The sequence below is a fragment of the Populus euphratica genome, unplaced genomic scaffold (assembly GCF_000495115.2).
Source record: "Populus euphratica unplaced genomic scaffold, PopEup_1.0 scaffold251.1, whole genome shotgun sequence".
Classification (NCBI taxonomy): Eukaryota; Viridiplantae; Streptophyta; class Magnoliopsida; order Malpighiales; family Salicaceae; genus Populus; species Populus euphratica.
In genome coordinates, this window is record NW_011499988.1 from 235,539 (window position 1) to 260,093 (window position 24,555).

The following is a 24,555-nucleotide window of genomic DNA, read 5'->3' on the forward strand; positions in this document are numbered from 1 at the left end:
TCAGCAGGAGGGAGGGTAGTTTAGATGTATTTAACTTGCTCTTGCTATTACGCGCATCCTAGGATTATTTCCTAATTCTCAACCTAAGATTGTTCCATTCATAGGAAAAATCAAAGGCAGCACATTGTCTTTTTTTGAGTTTAGTTCAGAATAAACTAGCTACTAAACAACTAACTAAAGCTAGCTTTGGAGTTAAAAGGTGTCTGGGGCCATCGATATTTACTATGTCTCAAAGGTCACCAAAACTGGCTTGCCGTCTCGCCCAACAGTTAGAATTATTTGATAAGATGGCCCTAACATAATCCCTCGAGTAGGGAAACTCTTTTTATATAGGTCTAGTTGAAAAGATTTGGCACCAAGTTAAAGAAGAAGCAATTCTTTAACCTATTTTCTCCTTTTTTTTCGAGTTATGACTACAAATGTAAGAAAGGAAAACACCATAGGACAAAAAAAAAAAATTTTTAAATTAATTTTTTTATTTTTTTAATTCTATTATATTAAAAATATTATTTTAATATATTATTAAATTAAAATACTTTTAAAAACATTTTACAAATTAATCTCTCCAAGTATTTCCTATTTGTTTTGTATTTTAAAAACGTTTTTAAAAATATTTAAATTTTTTATTTTAAATTAATATTTTTAAATTATTTTAATATATTTTTAAATAAAAAAACACTTTAAAAACAACAAATCCTACAAAACATTTGTAATAGTAACAGTAGTAACTTAAAAAATAAATAAAATAAAAGGGATAAATACGTTGTAAATAAAAGAAGAAACTCCCCTTTCCTTTTCCACGCTCCTCCCAAGCAACTGCCATTACACTTTCACTTCCTTCCTTCAAATGACAAATGGTCAGTTCGACGACACAAACGACGACGGTTCTATCAAAAGACTCTTTTGACCCGTTTCTCTCCCTCTCAGCATCTCAGTCCACGCGCTTTCCAACACCATCTCCTTACACAATTCCCAAGAAGACCTAAAAGAACAAGGACACAAACATGCGACTAAAGAATAAACCAACTCAGCTTAAGAACCCAAAAGGCGTTAATTACAGATTAGTCCATGTTATTTATCATAATTAATTAATTAATCCCTATAGTATTATTAATAATGAAAACGTCCCTCAATCAGCATTGATCATCCCAATGTAGTTGCTTTTCGTTTTGTTTCAAAGTTTATTTTGTGATAAATTTTACATATGTTATTTTATTTATTATATTTTTTGAAAAAAAATGAAATGAAATATTCTCATAAATAGTTTCAAGAATAGTAAGTACATATTCTGACATTGTAAGTACTAATTAATTATTTATATTAAAGTATAGGGACCGAGTTATAATTTACTCAAAAGACAAACCAAACAGCTGAAAACGTTAAGAAAAGAGAGAGGCCAGTCATCATGGTCTTCGTCCCCAACCCACACCACCACCAGCTCCCATCCAAAGAAGAGATAGTTATTCAATTCAGGTGAGGCAATCAACCAAACAAACGCCACCAAATTCGATTCCACGACTCAGTTACTGAGTCACTGTTTATTTATGGCTGAAGAGAAACGAATCGAAGAGGAACTCGCCTGTGCGATCCTACTAGCAGAACGGGTTCGCTCCGCCGTCGACGAGGCCGAGTCCTTCAAGGCCGAGTGCATCCACGTGGGAGATCACGTTGACACCATCGTCGAGAAGCTGCGTGCGCAGGTCCGCTCTGGCCAATCCTTCTACGAGCGTCCCATTCGCCGCATAGTCGCGGAGGTCTGCAAGAACATGGAGCGCGCTTTAACCCTTGTACGCAAGTGCAAGCGCCGTAACGTCTTCCGCCGTGTAGTCACCATCATCAGCGCCACCGATTTTCGGAAAGTGATCAATCTCCTAGAAGCTTCGGTTGGTGACATGAAATGGCTGTCCAGTATCCTGGACTCCAACAATGATAACTACGGGATTGTGATAACCTTACAATGGTGACGCATGCGAAGCACTGAAACTGGGCAAAACTCCAAAAGAAGCACACTGTTGTTTTGCTAAACAAAAATAATCAAGCAACAAATAAATGAATCTAAGAGGTGACATGGGCCAACGATTGAATTCATTTCCAAATAGATTTTCCTTCAAGAGATTAAAAAAAACAAAAAGATCAAATAGTTTAGTGAAGTGAAATTACCTGTCTGTCACACTGGCTGCTTGGGATGGGAAGACTGACGTGTATGTTTTCTGCTGGAGCTGTGCTGCACGCACAAGGGAAGAATTTTCCAATTTTGTGCCAAATAAATTGGGTGTGAGGATATTTATATATATTTACAACCATGTGGCAGCACATACACATAACATTGGCAAGCACCAGAGCCACTGAAATTTGGATTATTTTCGACTTCATTTTTTATTTTATTTAACACGAAGGGATAAAGTTATCAGGATTCAACAAGTGTGGTGTAGCTTCGAACTATGAGTTCTTGGTAGATAAGTAATGAGACAGTCTTTTGTTGTTATATCTCTTTGTTTTATTTTGGCACGAGTTAGAGAGTGTATGGTATACTGAAGTAGTAGTGAAGTAGTTTTTATATAAAAATATATAAAAATAATATTTTTTTTATTTTTTAAAATTTATTTTTAATACCAACTCATCAAAACAATCTAAAAATATTAAAAAAAAAATTAAAAAATCAGATTTTTTTTTTTTAAAATCGGTTTAGACGTTTTTATATACACCCTCTCTGAGTAGTGGTCCCTCTCGACTCCTGTAGTGGTTCATATTTATTCCTTGATTGAACTCTTTCTTGTGGATATGATTGATATTTTGCACATTTTTTTTTAACAAGTTGATGGGTTGGAACTCATTGAGGTTCAAGATAGAATTGTTCATTTTATTTATATTTTTGTATTTTAAAAAAATTATTTTATTTTAAATTCATTTAATTTTTTATATCGTTTTTACATATTAACATTAAAAATAAATTTTAAAAAATATTTTTTTAATATATTTTTAAATTAAAAAAAATTAAAAAAACAATTATTATCACAATATTAACCAAATAAAATTTGTGATGCCATTTAATTAAACTCGAGACAAATTGAGTGAAAATCAGATCAAATTTCACTTGGATTTAATGCATAATTAATGGATTAATCAGAGTAATGTGGTGATAATATAAATAATTTGATCACGGGGTGCTTAAAGGCCTAACAAGGACAACATGAAAAGCAAGTAAGCCTTCCAGCCTTTGAATTAGTGCAAAGGCGAACATAATTCCAACCAACAAGCGATAAATTATAGAGTTCATGGCCAAATTGTAGGCATGCAAGGAAAAAGTCAGAGAAGAACACCTGGACGAGGAGGAGTTGGGCGAGGCCTTCCATGGGATGCGTCGGGCTACTCTCCTGTTTAGGTGGGCTGTCAGAGTAGTTTGAGCCCGGTATAGAATCTGGACCAGTATAAACTAGGCCTGATAGAGGCCTATGGGCCCGATAGAGGCCTATGGGCCTACATTTACGAGTAGCTACTCTTTTTAATGGATTTTTTCCCAGCTAAAAATTTATTCTTAAAAAAAGTCTCACGACAAGAGATTTCTTCTTCTTTATTTAACAAAAAAGAGATTTGAAACCAAGAACTTCTGGAGAGAAGATATTGTGTAAATGCTAGTTAAGCTACAAGCTCCTAAAATATTGATTAGGAAAGTAAAATATAATGCATATATATTCTGATAACTCCTCAGATGAGATAATCTTTTTTTTAAGCTGCTTATCTTGTGATTTCAACCGCTTATTTTGGTTTAAAAATCCCTTTTTTATCTTTAATTTTTTTCCACACAAAAAAATTATTAGTAAAAAATTTATAATATTTGATAAATAATTATATAAAAATAAATTATGTTTTTTTTAATTTTTTTTAAAATTAATTTTTTTTAATATGTTTTATACCGTTTTGATATAATGATTTTAAAAATATAAAATTAGCACAGTATTATTAAAAATATATTAAAATAATATATTTAATATTAGCACAGTATTATTAAAAAAATATAAAAACATAAAAATAAATTTTAAACATAAAATGGGTACGCGGAGGAGTCCATGATTTTAAAAGTACAGATAAAAAAGGCCCATGATTTTAAAAGTAAAGATAAAAAAAGGCCAGCACAGAATAGCATCAGCGGGACACTGTAGTAGGTGGAGAGAGGAGAGAGCAGAGACAGAGAATCTAACTAGCTTTTAACTAACCATGTCTGAAATTTGAGAGACCAATTCAACGTAAAATAAAATCAATAACTGAGATATGGCGGCAACACCACCACTCCAATCCTCCTCCTCCTCCACCGCCCCACGCAAAAATCTTTCTTACTATAGTTACATCTATAACAACAAATGTCCCCAACTCCCTTCTCTCCTCTTCAAAACCAAATCACAGACTACTATTAGTATTAGGATTAGGTGCGACGCCCAAAATTGGAGTGCTGGGTATGTATCTGCAGCAACCAATCACCATCTTCACTCGATCCAAAACTCTTCTCCTTCTCCTTCCTCCTTTTCAATTCCCTCCGCTTCCTCCTCCTCATCGGAGTCCTCTCCTTCCAAAAAGGTTTGCCTTTTCTACTGCGCTGAAACCAAACCCTTAGCTCAACGAATCGCTGCCGAGTCCGATTCAATTGAGCTCCGCTCCATCTCCTGGAGGTCATTTTGCCACCTTTTTTTTTTGTTTATCGTTTGATAAATTCTGTTATTATTCTTCTTCTTATTATTATTATTATTGTTATTAATTGCTTTTACAGGACATTTGATGATGGGTTTCCGAATTTATTTATACCAAATGCACAAGGAATTAGGGGTCAGCATGTAGCCTTTCTGGCTTCTTTTAGTTCCCCCAAAGTAATATTTGAGCAGCTTTCAATTATATATGCTTTGCCCAAATTGTTCATTTCTTCCTTCACCCTCGTCCTTCCCTTTTTTCCCACTGGAACCTCGGAGCGTATGGAGGACGAAGGAGATGTTGCCACTGCCTTCACTCTTGCTAGGATCTTGTCCCATATACCAACTTCCAGGGGAGGTCCTACTAGCTTGGTCACTTTTGATATCCATGCTCTTCAGGTTCCTTTCCTTCCCTTTCTCTTGAGTTTGTTTTAGTCAGCTAGGATTTGGCTTTTGATCGAGGCCAAAGGATTTACACAGCCTGCCCCAGGCATTGCTGCTGCTGCTGCTGCTGCTATTGTTTGTTAGCAAGTCAATAAGCTCCGATTCTTTCTTTCTTTTTTTGAAAGAGTTAATTTTGTGACTCAATTAATCTGCTTTTCTTGTTTTATTATTGCATCTAATTAGGAGAGGTTTTACTTCGGAGATAATATTTTACCATGCTTTGAGAGTGGAATACCTTTGCTTAAAAATAGGCTTCAGGAGCTCCCTGATTCTGACAAAGTAAGACTTTGATGTTTTTTCTGGTTATTTATTTATTTAAAGTAATCATCATTCTGAGGGTGTGTATGCTATTTTTATCACTTTTCAGATAGCAATTGCTTTTCCTGATGATGGTGCATGGAAACGATTTCATAAACAACTGCAACATTTCCCTACGGTAATACCTTGTCTGTGTTACTCAAACACTATGATTTGCTCATGATTGTGTTTCTCATACATCTGGGCATCCAAACGAGTGTCAGCATAGATATCCATGTCGCTTCTCCTTGTCTGTTTTCGTTATTTGCTCCATAATAATTGATCGATGGAACTGGAATTTGGAAACTGGTTGCTTTTCTTGGTAGAAATCTTTGGGCATCTTACGTTCTTGTTGAAAATCAAGATCCACTTTTGCTCAGTAATAAACGTGAGAATTCATGTAAGAATGCACACCCCTCTCTTGCATTTGTTCCCCATAAAGGAGCTCCATAAAGTAGGTGTATACTGGAACTTAGTTTTTGAACGTCCATAACGACATAAAGAATTCTACTATACAACCTAAAATAATGCCACTGGAGTTCACCAAGAATCTTGAAATTGTAGCTACTGCTTTATCTTAACTGTATAAGCTTCTGTAGCACTTTCCAACTGTGGGTAAGCTCAGCGAACCGAACAAATGGAGTCAGGCCCAAACCACTGACTGAGTCAAAACCATGTAAAAGAAACACTGCTATTACAGATTAGACATACTGAACTGTCGACAAGCAGTGGCTTAGTTTTCAGAGTTATATTGGGCTGAGCATGTTTTTGTAGTAAATGTTTTTGGAGAACTTGTGTGGAAAATAATTAACATGGATGGGCACGCTCCATTTCCTTTATCTCTAGAGATGATAATATATGAATCATTTAATCGAATCTTATACATTTTACAAGCAATATCAGCTTAAGGTGTGCATCTAAGTACTATTCAACTGCATCGCACCATCTTTATGTCAGTGATTCTCATGTCTTTCACTTTCTTATTTCATCATGCTTGCTTTTAATGTGCATTGAGCTGCGTGCATAATTTTTTCCCTCCGATATGTAGATCATTTGTGCTAAAGTTCGGGAAGGTGACCAAAGAATAGTGCGTATCAAGGAGGGAGACCCTCGAGGACGTCATGTCGTTATCGTTGATGATTTGGTTCAGTCGGGTGGCACTTTGGTAGAATGTCAGGTACATAATATTTTTACATAATTCCCTTTTCTCCATGTTGATTTTCATCAGCTGCTTTGTTTCACACTCTCTTCATTTTAGTATTCTCTTCATTTAAATTTGCAACCCAAAGGATCTGTGGTGAGCCACGATTGGAGATCAAGGATTTTTTTTACAGGAAATCAGGAATTTACAGTGTTAAAAAACAGAGGAAGGGAGGGTGCCCTAGGGTGTAGCCTTCAAAATTAGTCCAAAATCCTTACAATTGCATTATCAAAAGTTCTCCTGAATTTCATGGACTAGCTGCTACTTTTATAGGCACCAAAAGCCCTAATAGGTCCAAACTAAATAGAAAATAGAAATCCAAACAGGAAAAAGGATAACACACATAAGAGAAACCTCTTAATTAATATCCTAATTTCTTAATTAAATAAAAAAGTCTTAAACAATAATAAGATTTCCAAGTAAATAGATTAGGTTTACCAAAAAGACTAAAATATTTAGAACTGAACATCAAATGAGGTAATTCAGAAACTTCTTTTTCTACGGCTGCATCTATATGTACTGACATGCTATGACGGGGTGTTCTTGAATCCTTTAAAAAGCATATAAACGTATTGCATTTTTTACATTTTTCCATCAGGTGTTGGTAAATTGAAGAAACATCTCTTGATATTTCTATTATGTCTTGAAACTGAAAAGATCTTCTAACATCTCTACTAAGTTCTGAAATGTGTGTGTTGGTTGAGATATTGCTTTTAACAGATCATCGAGTTTATTTATGCACTTTTTAGTTCTATTATTAGATGCTTAAGATCTTTAATTGCATTTAATATCCCATGAAGATTCAATTTCAGGTTTGGAATATTGCTTACAACACAGTTTTTGAATTTTCTTAAACCTACAAATATGAGTAGATATAAAGTATCATTTTATATCTAAAATTTAACCTCTTTATTCATATGGATTAAACTGGAAAATGAATTTATATGAACTCGGGTTTGGATGGTCATGAGAATTCTTAGGGTGATCAACAATTTTACCTAATCATATCTTGCATTTTGTTTTAAAGTTCAGTGCACAGTCCCCAGCACTCTAAAAAGTATGTTTCATACCTTTTTTTTTTCATTTATTGTTGCATATATAGCTTCAAAGAGAATACTTAATGATCCATTCTCATGGTCCTCATGTATTGTAGAAAATATTGGCTAACCATGGAGCGGCAAAAATAAGTGCCTACGTGACGCATGGGATTTTTCCAAATAGATCGTGGGAACGCTTTGAATCTGATAATGGAGGTACAGCATGCATATAGTCATTTATATTTCAAATTTTACTGACATGTTTTTTCCTTTTCCTTTTGTTGGCAAGCTGACATGATGTTTTATAGATATGTTGAAAATGAAAACAAAATTATTTTTCCACGGTAACCTTTTTCTTGTGGCAATGAAACTGGAAATGGTAGATCTTCATTTTAAATTTAATAAACATACCAGTGTTCTCAAAATAACCTTTTTTTTTAAAAAAAAAATCTTATAATATATTGCTATATCTTCTCATAATTGATTTTTGCTTTATATATATATATATATATATATATATATGTATGTATGTATGTATGTATGTATGTATGTATGTATGTATGTATGTATGTATGTATGTATGTATGTATGTATGTATGTATGTATGTATGTATGTATGTATGTATGTATGTATGTATATATATATATATGTATGTATGTATGTATGTATGTATGTATGCATATTAGCCATTTGGTGCTTGACACTTGCTTTGTTGTGGGTTAGATATTGTTTTTGTACCAAAAAAATTAGACATGCAGGCTTTTCCCAAATGTTCCTATACATAAAAAAAACTTTAAATGTAAATCGAAAAGCTTATGCATACCTATATATAAAAAATATATATGAAGAAGAAATATATATGTTAATAAATATAAAAAAATAGTCATTAACGATAAATGAAGAAGAAAATGGAAAAATTGAGAGATATATATAAATAAAGATATTGGACCTTGCAATACAAACTTTGACTTAGTTGTGTTTAATGACTTTGTTTACCAAAATTTAATTTTTGTTTAATTAAATAATAATAGAAATAGACATACATGAAATTGATTGGATAAAATAAAAGAAAAAAAAATATTATGGAAGGTCATAAATGATAGAAATATTATAAAAAAATAAATATTTTTTATTTATATAAAACATAAAAAGAAAAAAATTGTAGATGAATTAGAATAATCTACTCAAAAAATTAAATGCATATAAAATAATTAAAAATAATCACTATTTAAGAGAGTTTAAATAAAAAAAATAAAAGAGAGGAGGGGTACTAATTTAAATCTCAACTCAATTTATTTTGAAAAAAGACATAAAAAAGGGATAAATTAAAAAAAAAACATAAAAAAAGAGAGGAAAAAATTAGGTGTTGCTGGGATTGGCCAGCTATGCTAATGTATTTGACCCATTTAGTAAGGGCATGTGTGCTTGAGCCTCTTTTTTTTTCCTGGCAGATGAGGTGATCGATGTCGCTCACCCCAAGTGTTTTTGAAAAATTAGTCGGACAACACATTGTTTGATTTTTTCTAGATTCCTGCTATTGTGGTATTTGGATAATCAAGGCTGAATGTTTTTAAATCTAAAAATTTATTTTTCAATCCATTTTTTACCAAAACCATCTTAGAAACCTTGTTAAATCAATTCATAGCTGTAAAAAAACGCGAAAACCCATCTTAAAACTGGAAATCAACTGAAAACAAAAAATCTTCCCAAGTATAGATATATTTTTTAGGCACTTTCAAGGTAAAAAAAAACTTAAGTAGAACTTCATTTATCATATGAAACCATATATAAAACCATTTGACATAGATTAGCTGTTTTGATGGCCAAAATCAGTGTTAACATCATTTCTCTCTTTCTACTACTGGAATTTAGCAACGTTATATCTTTCCTCTCAAATCAGAGATTAAAAAAAAAAGTTTTGGATCAATTTTTTGTTTTGAATTTGAAAAAGTAGAGGGACCCAATTCTTATAATTAGTAAAGAATTAGAACTAAGGTGAACATTTCACAAAAAAATTAAACACCACCCATCTTCCCAAGTCTTCTGTTTTTCCTTAATAATTTTTGTCAAATTAGCCTTCAATGGGCAAGCTTGAAAGGAAAAAGGGATGAAAGAAAAACTTATGAGCAATGTGAGTCCCCTTAGACCATAGTGCATGAGGGAACAATATTTTCCCACATCATTTAGAGTATTTGTAAGGTGGTATTCGGTTATTGTCCTAAGATAAAAAAAAAAAAAAAACAAGAGACATGAAGACAAGACAAAAATGAGACAAGAACAAAATTATAGTTGGTAATAATGTACAAAACAGTGCAATTGGCTTTATATTGTGTTTGGTTATGGTGGAAAAAAAAATTGATTAAATATATTTTTTTACTTTAGTTTATATTGAGTGTTGAAATTAATAATATTATAATAATTCTAATTATAAAACCAGGATTAGCATAGTGGGTTGAGCTTGGACTCAAGATCTGGACTGGTTTGAGTTTAAGGAAAAATAAAGAATAAACCCGATCGACCTTGTTTAAAGTTCTGGTTAACCCAAGATAAAACACAGGTAAAAAATCTTGATTTTTTTTTGAAATATTTTTCTGGTCAAAACAAGGTTGCTTTAATTTTTTTTAATAAAAAAATTGGGTCAACCTCGACTCATGACTCAGGCCTTGCCCTGAATTGATTTTTATATCGAGTTTTAAAATTATGATAATAACCACTTTTATTTATATATTAACTTGAGTCAACCTGAGTTGACTCTCTTGATCCGTGATCCAATTCTTGCCTTGAATCGACTCTCAAGTCGAATTTTAAAACTATGATAATAATCTTTTTTATTCTTACGCTAGCTTGGTTTGACTCAGGTTAATCTATGACTCGGGCCTTGCCTCAAATTGACTTTCAAGTTGGGTTTTTAAATTACGATAATAGCTATTTTTATTTATATGTTGGCTTGGGTCAACCTGGGTTTATTCAAGCCAACATGTGCCCCAAACGTTATCTTGGGTGGATCCCTAAGTCGAATTTTAAAATTAAGATAATAATCATAATTATTTTTATGTTAACTTGGATCAATCCAGGTTTGCCACCTCAAACTATAACTCATGCCTTAGTCCAGATCATTCCCCGAGTTGGATTTTAAAATTATAATGGTAATTATTTTTATTTTTACTTGTCTTAGTTGAACAATTTTAGAATCGAGATTTTTTTTATAATGATATTTTAAAAATAAAAAACTACAATTATTGTCTTTGGAAACATTTTCTTTAGTATAAAAATTCATGCTAATGTTGCTTTATTTTTATATTTATAATTTTACCTCTTTAATTAAATATATTTATGTCTTTACTTGTCTCTGACCTTTCAATTCTGAAACACTGAAACAGTAACCAAACCGTCCTCCTTGTGTATGTAAATGAAACTTCTTTTAATTGATTCCGGGTCCAATTGCCACTACTCTGAGATTATTTAACCGAAGATGAGGTCCTCTTTCTGATGCTATGGGGATGCTAGTCCAAATTTGCACGTCTCTTGGGGCAGTAGCACTGGAGTGTTGCCATAAAGCCGATGTGGCTTGGTTCTTTTGACAATTTCTCCATTAAGAACTTGTATCTTATGCATCATCATCTTTCTATAGACAATAAGCATGTGGGTTTTCAAAGGGTAAATTTTACACAAGCAGAAATTTTGTGTGTAATCTTTGTAGCACCATTCGGCACTGCATTATACCAGTCCAGGACACACCAAATTGCAGGTGGGTTTGGGCTACTGACACTGATGCAACCCATCATGATGTGAGAAACCTTCGTAAGAACTAAGTAGGATTTTTCTTTTCCGAAATACCATTCTAACTAACTTTCATGGCGATTTGCCTTTCTAATTTCGTTGGTGCCTTTGAACTTGTGTATCCTTCCCGTTTGCTTTTGAGAATTGAGATGGAACTGATCAAATGACATTTCCTCCAAATTTGATCTTGTAATCCTTCTCGCTATGCTTTTTCCTCTTCCCTTTTCGACTGTTTCTCTTGTTTTTACACAGGCCACCCAGGGGCAGGACTAACCTACTTCTGGATTACAGACTCATGCCCATTGACAGTGAAGGAAGTGATGAACAAACCGCCATTTGAAGTTCTTAGTCTTTCCGGTTCAATAGCAGCCGCCCTTCAAATCGGGCAGTTGTTCTAATTCCCCCCGAATCATCTTGATGGTGTCAAAGCAGTGAGAACTGCTGATAATGAGAGTTTCGATTTTGTTCTCACCTCTTTTCTCTTTTCATTTTTCAATTCTTTTTTCTCCTCCAGTTTTACTAATGTTTCATTCATCTTGACATGCGGGATTGATGTCAAGTTTTTGGTCTTTGAAAAACTATGAGAACAGGAACTTCCAGGCAGAATAAAGATTTTAAGTAGGATTCTCACCTCAATAAGCAATTTGTAAATTTCACTAGTTGATCACCATCAGTCCTTCAAATTTTATGTTTGGACTTTGGAGGGAAAAGTCAAGTCTGCAATGGGGAACACTTATGTTATTTCTAGAGGAGCACTGTTTTTAGCCTTTTGAGCTGAGTTAAGAATGCAATAAGGATGTTGCTTTAGTTTTATTGAATAATTTTACTGTGTTTACACGTGTTATTTTATTAGTTTTTTTATAAATATATTTTTTTGTATTAGAAAAAACAAACACTAGTAAAAAAATATATTTAGATTTATATATTTTCACTACTTTATATTAGTCATAGATTTAATTTTCTCTCTTTCATATATCTATTTCTTTCATAAAAAAATTAAATAAAAAAATAATTAACATGCTACCTATGATTCTATAATTGTATTCTTTAAGCGCCATAAAAATTTTCAAGTTTCATAACTACCATGATAAATCATTTTTCCAGAGAGTTGTAATTTCCCATCACCGAGTAAGAACACCAAAAATACAACTTTATTTAATCCGATGTTCATGTTACAAGAAAAAAAGAAAAAAAAAAAAAGAAATATGCTTGGGTGACATGACCAGTTTATACCAGAAGCATGCTTTGTTTTCCTCTGGCCACAGCAAGGTTTATACAAGGGAAAGATATATGAAGTAAAAGGAAAAGAAAAGAAAATAACAAGGTCAAGATAGAAGAAGGGAAAAACGCAAGGAAACAAGAAATCCTGTAATTATTGCTTTCCCATCTTCATCAGATGCACCAGCTGGTCATCTTTCACCTCATTTTCTGCGAGACCTTTATGTAATTTAACAGCTTTTTAAGAGCTTTACCACTATCAATGGCCTCCCTGGCTCTATCCAGTGCTGTAGATACATCTTCTGCACCATCACATCCTAGCAGGTGATCCACCATTCCAGCATTTAAGACAATTCGATCATATGCTGGTCCTTTCTGGCCATGGAGAGCTCCTAAACCCAACTCTATATTCTTGGCGACCTAATGTCAGAAAAAAAAACAAAAAAAACAAAAACAAAATGTATCATAATGCAAGGCTTGTGAGAACGGGGAAAAAAGGCTACAGGAGTTTGGAAGAGAGAAAAGCCAGCATGCATCAGTGCGGTGACGTTTCGTTTGTTGCACTTGAAATGAGGATTTGTTAGTTTGATTCAGTGCTGCAGCGGCAGGAATTGGATCGCCATGTCAAGGACCGGTTTGGTGGGTAGACTCTCTCTCTATACACGTAGAGAGAGCGAGAGAGAGAGACACATATAGGATCACAAAACCTGAACTGATGCAATTCTTTTCCTAAAGTAAAGACATCATAAATACTTGAAAGCAGAAAGCAAAATAAAAAAGATCTGCACTCGAAAACAGTACCCAAAGGCTACATGGTTCGTATGTTATAATTTAGGTATTTTCTCGCATACAGCCTGTGTGTGAGAGAATGTAAACTCTTTTCTTTTTGTGGGTTTTTAAAGAAATTTGTAATCCATAAATAAATAGTTCTCATGAGACATGATTAGTGAAATCCCTTTAACCATCCAGTTCTTCCTCTGGTGAAAAAAAGAGCAATGGTTTTAAACAATGCTCTCCTGGACAAAGCAGCGTGCATTAGCAATACCATCAATCACAATCTCGGAGGATAAGACAACCAAAGAAGATAGAAGAAAATAATCACAAACTTAACTTACCGATCTATCAGTTCTTGGAGTATCAGTGGGTTCGAAACCGAAGTCCTTGGCATTAACTTCAGTTTTGAAATTCTGACGTGACACCCCTGAAAAATGATACGTAAAGGCTTCAATTTTAATGCTTGAAGATTGACATGAGCACTTGCTAAGATCACGGCATTAGTTATTATCTTAGCCACATCATCATCACCAAAACTTGAAGGTCAAATATAAATAAGTAAAAACACTATTTCTATGGAAAATATTACAGGTATTTCAGTCAAGATATTTGAGTGGGGCATTAGTTCTTTTTCTTGTGTGTGCAACCAAAGCAAACACATCCTATTATGAGACTGTATATAAATGAGGACGTGAACAAACTAACAAGACCACAATCATTCATAGGAAGTAAGAAAGACATATTAACAAATACCATCAAGTTCAAAAGCAGAATCCATGCTCAATGAACGGAAGCCTGAACAGTAGTTCACAGGAAGTCCTTTTGATGCATTCGCAGATCGGAATTTTGTTGTCATTGAGAGGGCCCCTTCCTCGCCCTAAATTAAACACCCCACAGTGAGAAAGCACAACAAGTAGTTCCTTTCGATTACTGAGTTGATGATTTCTCCAAAGATAAACTGTACTTGTTTTCAAATCAAAAGTCTCTCTTAAGACAGATTTATTAAGGTAAATGTTTGGGAAACCTATGAGTTCAATGGCAAATGCATAGTCCATACCTTCACTACCAAACCAGAATGAACACCTCTTCTTTTCATAAGCATTAAAAGAGGCTCCTCATAGCCTTCATGATAAAACCCAGTAACAATTGCTTCTCTCCCCCGAGCCTATTCAGAAAAACACAATTGAAAAGTTACACACCAAAATAAACACCACTTTTGTTCAGGAAGAAAAGTATAGGCTGTAATTAAACTGTCACTTCAAAACCTTTTTCTTCTTTTTTTTCCCTCCCATCTTTCCAACTTCATCCATCTCTAGAAAACAACTTGGTATCAAAGCACAACAAACAAATCTAGTGAGTTCTTGACTTCATGAACAAAAGCCCTAATGTCTCACCAAGAATTGTTGTTGTTTGAGCTGTCAATTTCATATAAAATGGTTATCAGTTAGTGACTAATTAGGTTCTTGTGGTCATCAGATATATAGTTCTTGGTAGTGTTGTGAATATGACAGAAGAATTCAGTTGATAAAATCAGTCTTGCCTCTGGTGATAGTAGTGGGAGTCAGTTTGGAGCTGTGAATGAGAATTCTACCCTCTAAATCAGCCATTTCAAACTAGATGAAAATAATTATCTAGCTTGGTCCTGATCTTGTTTGTTGTTTATCAAGGGACGTGGATAGTATGGGTACATCACAGGAGAAGAGAAGAGACCAATAGCTAGAGATTCTCTAGTCATGTCCTAGCTCATCAACTCCATGCAACCTTTGATTGCTCGTGGTTATCTTTTTATTAGATTTTGCTTCAAAAATATGGAATGCTACCAGCCAGACGTACTCACAATTGGATAATGATGCTCAGGCTTATGAGATACGAAAAAAGGTTCATGATACCAAGCAACATGACATGTTTGTAGCCTAATACTTTGCAATACTAAGTAGTTTGTAGCAAGAGTGAGGCTTCTACCATGATTCCAGGCATATTGTCCAAGTGATGCAATAAAGTTTCAATTGACAAGGAATATGTCTATGACTTCCTAGTTGGGCTAAACATTGAATATGACCATATTAGAGTTCAGGTTTTGGGGAGAGACCCTTTCCCTTCCTTGAGGCAGACATATTCTCATGTTCAACAAAAGGAAACTAGGAGAAATGCAATGTTGACTCATTCGAGATCAACCATGATTCCTGACTCCAATCAAAATAACTTTATTAGGGGATTTACAAGTCTTAGTGAACCAAGGTTCGCTGACAAAGCACAAATGAAGTGTGATTACTGTGGACAGTAACATGGATGTCCTTTAAAAGAACAAGGTGGGAAAAGAATAGGTTTTCCTAGAACACAAACACTTGTGTTAGAGATAACCAAAGATAATTGAGAGTTCAATTCTTGATAGCCAATTAAACCCCCCAAATTTGTCCAAGATAAACATTTAGATGCTTAGGCATCTAATAGCCAAGCTTGATCCTTCCTCTTCATCCAAGTTTGCACATGTAGGTACACTAATGATAGCTTTTAATTCTTCCAACATTTTTTATTCTGATCATTAGGTGATAGATTCAGAAGGTAATGATCACATGACTCAGTCTTCAAAAAAAATTTCATCTTACAATCTTTTCTTAGGTAAAGATAAAAGTTCATATAGTTGATGGTTCCCAAGTTTATCAAGTTCGTATAGTTGATGGTTCCCAAATTTATCTTTAACCTCAGTTTTTCATGCTTCCAAGTTCTCTTTTAATCTTCCATCTATTAGTAAAATAACTAAAGATTTAGAGTGTAAAATCTCATTCTACTCTACTCATTATGTGTTCAAGTAACTAAAGACAAAGAAAGTGATTGGCTATGGTAGGGTGGATGATGGCTTATATTTGCTAGAAGTTGGTTTTGTTGGTTCAGGAAACACAAGTGAGTTCAAACATGGGCTGGTGACCATCTTTAAAGAAGTCGATCAAGAATTACTTTTATGGCATAATCAAATAAGGCATTCATCCTTCGTAGTTCCAAGAAAGCTTTTTCCAGCATTATCTAAGCAATCTACTACAAAAACCTTATAGTGTGATGCGTGTGAATTAGCTAAGAATACATGTGCTACTTATTCCTCAACTAATAATAGTAGTAAACATTTTATGCTATTTCACTCAGATGTTTAGGGTCCTAGTCCAGCTGTTTTGTTATCTGGTTATAGGTGGTTTGTTACTTTTATTGATTGTTATAGTTGTACTAATTAGGTTTATTTGATACATAATAAAAGTGAAGTGTTCTCTTGCTTTATGAGGTTTCATAACAAGATCTCTACATAGTTTAATGCTAAATTTTAGATGTTAAGGAGTGATAATGGTACAAAGTACATAGGAGGAGGTTTTCAAAGCTATATGCTGGAATATGGAATTCTGCATCAGACTAGTTGTGTAAATACATCAAATCAGAATGGTTTAGCCGAGCGAAAGAATAAGCACTTACTACAATCTGCCAGATCTCTAATGTTCACAAGGAATTTGCCCAAAACCTACCAGGGAGATGCAGTTATTGGAGCAACATATCTTGATGCCACTAAGAGTTCTTAAGTTCAGAACTCCAATGGAGTTCCTACAAGAACTTGTTCCTATATTGTCCCACCAAAAACCATTTGGGTTTGCTTTGAGGGGGAGTGTTGTTAGGAACATTTATTATTTATACTGTGAAGTCAAGGGTAGTAAAGTAATTTTATACTTTTTTCTTTTGTGTGTGTGTGTGTGTGATGTAAGCTAGTGAAATAAGTAATGAATTGTCACTTCATCTCAAAACATTTCTTTCTTCTTTTTTCCCTCTCATCTTTGCAACTTCCTTCATCCATCTCTAATTATCTTAGAAAACAACTACAACAAAAAACAGAACAAGAGCAAAACAAGCTCCTTCCAAAAATGTTAAATCACTGTATGTTTAAAGGGTATTGCAAACAGAAATTTATTAGCATAAAATGCTACCTAACAAAGTGTTCTTAGAGAAGAGAAGAGGACTGTCTGGATGTACGGATAAACAAATATGCCAATCAATATAGTGATATACAACATGACCCACCTTCACAAATTGTTGAACCTTTTCAGTTGTTGCCAGAGGGGGACGTTTCTTTATGTGCTCCCTCAGCCCAATCAATGAATATCTGCAAAATGGAACACAAAAAAATCATGGACAGGATAAAACAGGCATGATGGAGATATCTATCGATGCAAGGAAGAAGGGAGATGAAGGGTTGAAATAGATGTACGTGGTTAGATTGCATACAGGGATGGGCAAGCTTCACGCTGACTTATGTAGGCAAAACCAAGCTCCTCATCCTGAAATGACAGTTACAAAGTTTCAACACAGCAAGGAGACAAATGTAAAGTAGCACTGTGTAATTAGAATGTGACAGACCTCAAGAAGCTCTTTAGCCTGCAAAGGAGTCAATCTTGTATTTGCTCCCATAAACTTCAGCATCTGTTCTTCTGTTATGCCTCCCTAAAGACAATACTAGACCAATCAAATAATCAAGAAAGGGGATGTGGTGAGTTCCGTAACTTGTGAAAGCAGATAGTATTACCATACTTTTTTCAGCATCTAAGAAAAAAAAAGTTAAAAAAAAGTTTCACTGGAAGTAATTTCCACTACAAGTAATGAATATGCCACTATCAGAAATATTAAGAACAAGTCATTTTTTCATTGTTACTTCCAAAAGGACTTGCAATTGGAAGCATAAATTCACAGGAGAGATCATCAACATCACCTTAAAATTAGGGACCAGATAAATTTTAATTTTAACCAAACACACTGCAACATTTAATAAGCAGATGGCTGACCTTAGGTGGCATCCAATCCACACCATGAAGCAAGGAAGATTCGCCGTAACAGGATCTAACAGCAGCAACAAACAATGTGCTCCTAAAGAAACGAGTGTTTCCATCGTAAGGTTCACCGTAATGAGTCAATGATCTAACATCAGCAACTGGTGCGAGACCTAATGCCCAACTGAGAATTGCATTAAACAAGAAAAAGATACATAGGCTAATTCAAACCATTCATCAGTTAAAATCCAGCACGTGAAATAACTAAATCAAAACCTACCAAGTTGATCATCAAATGCAAGGCAATATGCTTTCAACTCACGATCGGTTTCCCTGTTCATTCGCTGGCCAATCAAAAAAGCTGAAAGCAACGTCTCACTAACTCCAGATGAACACCTCTTATCTTCAAATTTAAAAGGAAGAACATCTCTTAGAACACCTTGGACTTCCTCATATCCAAGGTGACCACCTGCCAAAACCTCCCTAAGGGCTCCAACCAATCTCATATCGCTCGTACCATTCCCAACATATTGGGGCCCAATCGAACTTCCAACTCCCATTATTGAGCCTTCAGGGTCGGCAATGAAGATTACATCCGATGGTAGCGCTCGAACTAGGTGGGGCCAAAAATTGTTCACTGCATGCTTCTCACCTTCACTCCATTGGGTTGCTTCTGGAAAGGCATTCGCACGAATTGTCATCGCAGCAAAAAATGCCCCAAGTTGCGCTTTCGAAACTTGCTCTTCATCTTTTAATTCCCCTCTAGCTAACAAAAATTAATACAAAATTCAGTCTATCTAAATACGCTAACTTAAATTAATAATTATAAAATCATATTAAACTGAATAAAAATATTTAAAAAGAAACGAAAAATGAGAGGGAGAGAGAGCGAAAAGAATATTATTACTCACCGGATCTTAAAATGGTGTCGAAAACTTTAAAAGCCTGGTCCTCGTTGAGAGGCTTGGTCTGGGTGGGACCAGTGCAAACCCTAGCTTGAGCATCAAGGACCGTCTGGTTGGGTTTCGGCAACTTGGAGCTCCGATAGGAAGTGGAAACAGCTGGATTTACGAATTCGGATTCTGAAATCCCAGATTGACCAATTGTTGCAGGGTCCAACACGGCGCTCAAAGTCAAACCACACTTCTTCCGTCCAATCCAACGGTCACGATCGAATCTTAGAGAGGAAGTGACTTTTGAACGCGAAAGATTGGTTCGAGATTCGTTGATGTGAGTTGGGAGAGAAGGTTGTGGACTCAGTAGAGATTTCATGGTTGTCTATTTTTTTTTCCTTCCTTACTGCTTTTTTAAAAAAGAGTTAAAAGAAAAATGATTAAATTAAGAGAAATTACAAAGAGCGGGTGGTTTGATTTAAAAAATGCAAACAACTGTGCCAAACAATAAAAAAATTGCAGAGATGTGCTTAATTTCAACGATAATATTAATTTAATGATGTACAGGTGGAGCCTTCAAATGCGATCTGGGCGTGGCTTTCTAGGTTTTGCTAAATCGGACTGAAAACAATTTGAGGTGATGTTTTGTGAAGTTTTTAAATTTTGATTTTTAATTAAAAATATATTAAAATAATTTTTTTATTTTTAATATTAAAATAATTAAAAAATCTAAAAATATAAAAATATATTAATTTAACCAGCATTGCAGATAAATTTGAAAAATTCATGCTTTAGATTAAATTTTAAATTAAATTAAAAATAATATTGACTCTCTTAAATTTAATTAATTTATCATTTAGTTAATTTAATAAATTTAAATTTGATAATATAGGATATAAAATATATTTTAGAAAATATCAATATTCTAATAAAAACAATTGATATAGAATTATATGATGACTCTTGAATTAACTTAATAGCATATAATAATCCAAGTTCATTTTAAATTATAGTTATTTTATTTTTTTTTATTTATGAAAAAGTAAATATTTTTTCTTTTATATATATATATATATTAATAAATTGTAAATTAATTTCCTAGACTTTACTAGATGAATTAAATAATTATACTGATTTTATTTATTTATTTATTTATTTCTTAATTAATGTTGGTTATAACTAATTTAATATTATTTTCTTTATAAATATTTGCATTTGCATTTGCATTTCCATATCATTTATTTATTTTCTTTCTGTTTTTAATTTTTAAGAAACGACATGTCATCAAGAGCTAATAATAACGGGCCGTTCCAGCCGGTACAAAAAAAATCAGGCACGGAAGAGAACTTCCTGGTAGTTTATAAGTAGTAAATATTTTTTTTTGAAAAAAATAAACGAAAAAATCAGGCGCGGAAGAGAACTTCCTGGTAGTTTATAAGTAGTAAATATATTTTTTTGAAAAAAATAAACGAAACAAACAACCATCTCCGGTTTCCCTCCCTTAATTTGAAAAAGAAGAAGAAGAAGCGCGGGGACGAAGAAAAGAGAATGAAAAACATGGAGGCAGGATCTTCTCTAGCAATAAGAGGTCATGAAGGTGGTGAAGAAGAGCAAAGAGTGCCCTCCGCCATTCCTACAGACCAATGGCAGGTGACTTTCTCTCGATTCATCAACTATCCTTCTCTGCCTTCCACGTGTCCGTCTCTCATTCCTCTCCCTCACAATCGGAAGCACCGCCCAACCCGAGGCACCTGGATCTCCTCCGTCTCTGCTACCGCCTCTCTCCAGCTCCTCAACTACCAATCCAACTCCAAAGACGCCATCATCGAGCTCTCTTTAAACGGCACCGTCCTTGTCAGTAGTATTTACTCTTCCTTTAGAAGCAATCGATTAAAAGTATCGAATAATTTGGTTTATTTTTGGATTATTTGCAGATTTTTTTTAATATGAATTGAATTTGGTGGTGCAGGAAGAGCACTATGTTTGGAAGCTGCATTTCTCATGGCCTCAGGTTTCGTGCGTTTCTGGATATCCTTCAAGGGGCACCAGAGCTGTCTTTGTGACCTTCAAGGATTCTCTTGACGAGGTAGGTAACATTATATTCGATTTTTTCTGTCATGAATAGAAATTGAAGTCAAAATGTAGCTCAACTTTCACATGTTTGCAGATCCAGAAGTTTGGCTTTCGATTTTCAACTTTTTCAGAAGCAGAAGCGTTTATAAATGCTTTGAAGGTGGCGGTTAAGATATTTTAAATCATTGTTGTTAATAAATCATGAAGCTCATGGCTAAGTTCCTCTCCTTGAAATGCTGATTTTTTTCTTTTTGGGGTTGTGTTTTCAGGTTATCCTGGAGGATCCAATTGAAACTGAACGTCTGGATAGCGACTTTCAATCAGCGATTTCGTCACAATCTGTGTTCATGCCTACTGATGGATACAAACCTAGGTATCTCATTGCCTAACTTGATTGATCAACTCCGCTGAAGATTTACAAACTTTACTGTCTGTAGAGTTTGGGTGGAGGAGGAATCGAGCACGATGGGTCCTGTTCAAGATTATTCTCCTCAACTTCAACTGAGTTGGAACAAGGAAGCTGAACAAGCATCATGGAGTACGGAAAAATCTCTGAATCACAACAATGAAGGAATTTCTCCACCCATGCCTCCCAGCTTTACATCATTACTGCTCGACTGCTGTTCTGAGGTCAAACAAGGTATACAGGCTGTCACTGATGTAATTTGATGATTTTCGTTCATTAATCTATTCACTGATGTTTTTTTCCCTTGCCTGAAATGCTCTCTCTGCAGGCCAGCCAAGTTCATCTCATGAAATCGATCTCAAATCCCAAATTATGGTAGCTCTCTCTTACTTTTTGTCACGTCTATATGAATGCCTAGTTGCTAGAAATAGATGTGGTGCTTTGGAACTTATCTTGACTTGGAATGGACGAAACACTTTTGACACTTTCAAAATAATAATGATAATAATCATTTCCTGTTCTCACTGTTATACGATACACCACAGTGATTATGATAATAATCTTGCTTTCTTGCAGAAATACATGGAGGATTCTTCCTTCCAAGGTAAGTTAAATTCTCAGTGTGCTCAAATTAGAATCTATCTTCTATGAGCTCCCAGTTTCCAAGGCACGCGTCCATTCATATTATTGCAGCATGCATAAGGAAGTTTGCTCTGATAATACTTGTTGGTCCTCCCCACTTAAGCTTATTAGCATCCTAAGCTAGTTTATTATAATATCCTAACGGTATCCCATTTTTTCATCTTGTTTGGAGCTCGCTAAGCGCCATTAGCTTACAATTATTTGCTTGGACTAGCCCTTGCAAAGAAACCAAGTTGGAGAGCTAGTGATATCTGCACTTGAGTAAACACTTTCTTTAAGGGAACTATTTTGGTTATTTGTCACAATTTTTCTTTTCTCGTTGCCAGATATGCTATCGAAAGTGGAGAAAGTTATCAATGAACTTGGAGATGATCTGATGCTGTAATCACCAGTGCCTTCTTGAAGTACGTACAGAGTTTAGAATTTTTTCTTCAGCGCCCCACGGATACGCGATCCTCACCAGTCACCACAGACCGCCAAAAGCCATGTGCAAAGTGACCTTATCCCTAAATCTTTGTTTCTCTTTTGTAATACTTTGTTAATTGCTTAAATTACCCTGTATAGGATTTAAAGAAAAATGCTCTGATAGAAACGAGAAATAGTTGGGAGGATCCACAACCAAATGGCATGTTTGCTACTGGACCTTTCCATACAAAACTTCTTTTTCCATGTTCTTTTACCCCACTTCTAAAGTGTTTCCACTTCAGAAGTTTTGCTGACGAATTGAATTCAAAAGAATAACTAAATCATGTGTAAAATGAAAACGTAAAGCAATTTCATAAATCCCTCTGCAGCCAAGAGTCATAGAAGACTCCCCCTTTTGTTTCAGATAATGAGATATCCATAGCCAAAGAATGGGGATTGTTACCAAACTTTTATAGCCAAAAGAGGCACTTCTTGGCTCCAGATCTGTACTATAAGTCCTAAATCTGAGGTGAGGCTGCTGTAAAAACCTCTGGATCGGGGAAAACCAATGGTTTCCTTGCATTCTAAGTTCTATTGAAACAAAATTAGCATGAAAATGGCATTTTGGGGTTTTCAGTACATGCTACGGAGAAAGCTATAACAAAGCCGCAATTTATTGTAAAAAACACAGATCAACAGTGATCAGAGACAGCTTCCATCCTGAAGTAACTTGCGTTCAAGGGGCTCTGCAATCTGCATCTGTACCCACATAATCGCTATATCATGACTGCAAGAATTTAACTACAGTGTTCTTAATTCGACTCTTAATGTTTTCTTTAATATTGGTAATAAGGATCATGATCATCTTTTCTTCACTTGTACTATTGCAAGAAAGATATGGCGGCAGCCGTTGCAATTATGCAGGGTGAATAGCAGGTGGGAGATTGGTCTGCTGAGTTTTTGTGGGCAAAGCAATCAATACAGAAGAAGAGAGAAGCTTTGTTGCTGTTGTTTTGCGTATAGCATGGTGCGCTCCATTTATCACGCGCGGAGGGTAAAAAATATAACGGAATGCACAATACTGGTATGGCCTCTGAGACCTCAATTCTTAAGTCCATTATTCAAGCAGTTCAAAACAGAAAGGCACCATCCTAGTTTGACCATTAAAGGCAAAAATTGATTATTTTACATATCACAAAAGGGTGCGGGGAAATCACTACTTCCTCGCACCCAAATAAACCGTGGTTCACAACATTAATTTATAGTATATTTTTCTTTTTCTTTTTTTTGTATTTTTTCTTCTTTTTTTTTTCAACTTTCCCCTTTTTTATTTTTTTTTTCAAAATTACTTTTTTTTTTTTAACTTTCCTATGTTTTCTTTGTTTTTCATTTATTTTTTCCCTAAAATTTTTTTTTTGTTGATTTTACTTTTTAAATATTGAATGGGTTAGAAATTTTGTTTTGTAATTTTTAAAAAAAAAATACTATAGATTTCTGCAATGTATTCCCATATAGTTTTTTTATTTTATTTTTTTATTTTGTAAAATTATATTTTTTTTATGTTTTTAATATTGTGTTGATTAAGAATTTAGTTTTGTACTTTCCTTTTTTTATTGTTTTGTTTTTCAAATTTTCTATGTTTTTTTTTATTGATTTTTTTTCTAATTTTTTATTTTACTTTTTAAATATTGAGCTGGTTAAAAATTTTGATTTGTAATTTTTTTTAAATATTGTGGATTTTTGTCGTGTTTTCCCACATTGTTTTTTCATTTTATTTTTTATTTTTTAAAATTATATTTATCAATTTTTTTTAATATTGAGCTAATTGAGAATTTAATTTTATAATTTTTTTCTTTAAAATATTATTGATTGCTACAATGATTCTTTGCATGGTTTTTTTGTTTTTTAT

General features: G+C 34.1%; 3 protein-coding genes across 4 annotated transcripts; 2 read left to right on the top strand and 1 right to left on the bottom strand.

Annotated features, from left to right (window-relative positions):
• Positions 1-4,128: 4,128 nt before the first annotated feature.
• Positions 4,129-12,257, top strand: PRS3 (phosphoribosyl pyrophosphate (PRPP) synthase 3). Of its 2 annotated transcripts, none has more exons than XM_011046965.1 (7): positions 4,129-4,664; positions 4,763-5,078; positions 5,307-5,402; positions 5,491-5,559; positions 6,469-6,597; positions 7,775-7,874; positions 11,040-11,685. In XM_011046965.1, exons 1-7 carry the CDS (start codon positions 4,270-4,272, stop codon positions 11,066-11,068), a joined length of 1,134 nt encoding a protein of 377 aa, XP_011045267.1. In that variant the 5' UTR covers positions 4,129-4,269; the 3' UTR covers positions 11,069-11,685. The 2 variants fall into 2 exon arrangements, with proteins under 2 accessions (XP_011045267.1, XP_011045266.1); XM_011046964.1 differs by lacking the exon at positions 11,040-11,685 and adding an exon at positions 11,692-12,257 and having other exon boundaries at positions 4,130-4,664.
• Positions 12,258-12,568: 311 nt separating this feature from the next.
• Positions 12,569-19,705, bottom strand: LOC105140225 (anthranilate phosphoribosyltransferase). Its single transcript, XM_011046966.1, has 10 exons — positions 19,139-19,705; positions 18,508-18,993; positions 18,243-18,400; positions 17,821-17,904; positions 17,689-17,741; positions 17,485-17,566; positions 14,489-14,596; positions 14,185-14,308; positions 13,773-13,858; positions 12,569-13,077 (listed from the first exon to the last, which is right to left on the bottom strand). Exons 1-10 carry the CDS (start codon positions 19,497-19,499, stop codon positions 12,856-12,858), a joined length of 1,764 nt encoding a protein of 587 aa, XP_011045268.1. The 5' UTR covers positions 19,500-19,705; the 3' UTR covers positions 12,569-12,855.
• Positions 19,706-20,604: 899 nt separating this feature from the next.
• Positions 20,605-22,925, top strand: LOC105140226 (poor homologous synapsis 1). The gene is made up of 8 exons (XM_011046967.1): positions 20,605-20,974; positions 21,090-21,206; positions 21,288-21,353; positions 21,463-21,566; positions 21,631-21,833; positions 21,928-21,974; positions 22,176-22,203; positions 22,568-22,925. Exons 1-8 carry the CDS (start codon positions 20,669-20,671, stop codon positions 22,624-22,626), a joined length of 930 nt encoding a protein of 309 aa, XP_011045269.1. The 5' UTR covers positions 20,605-20,668; the 3' UTR covers positions 22,627-22,925.
• The last annotated feature ends 1,630 nt before the right edge of the window (positions 22,926-24,555 follow it).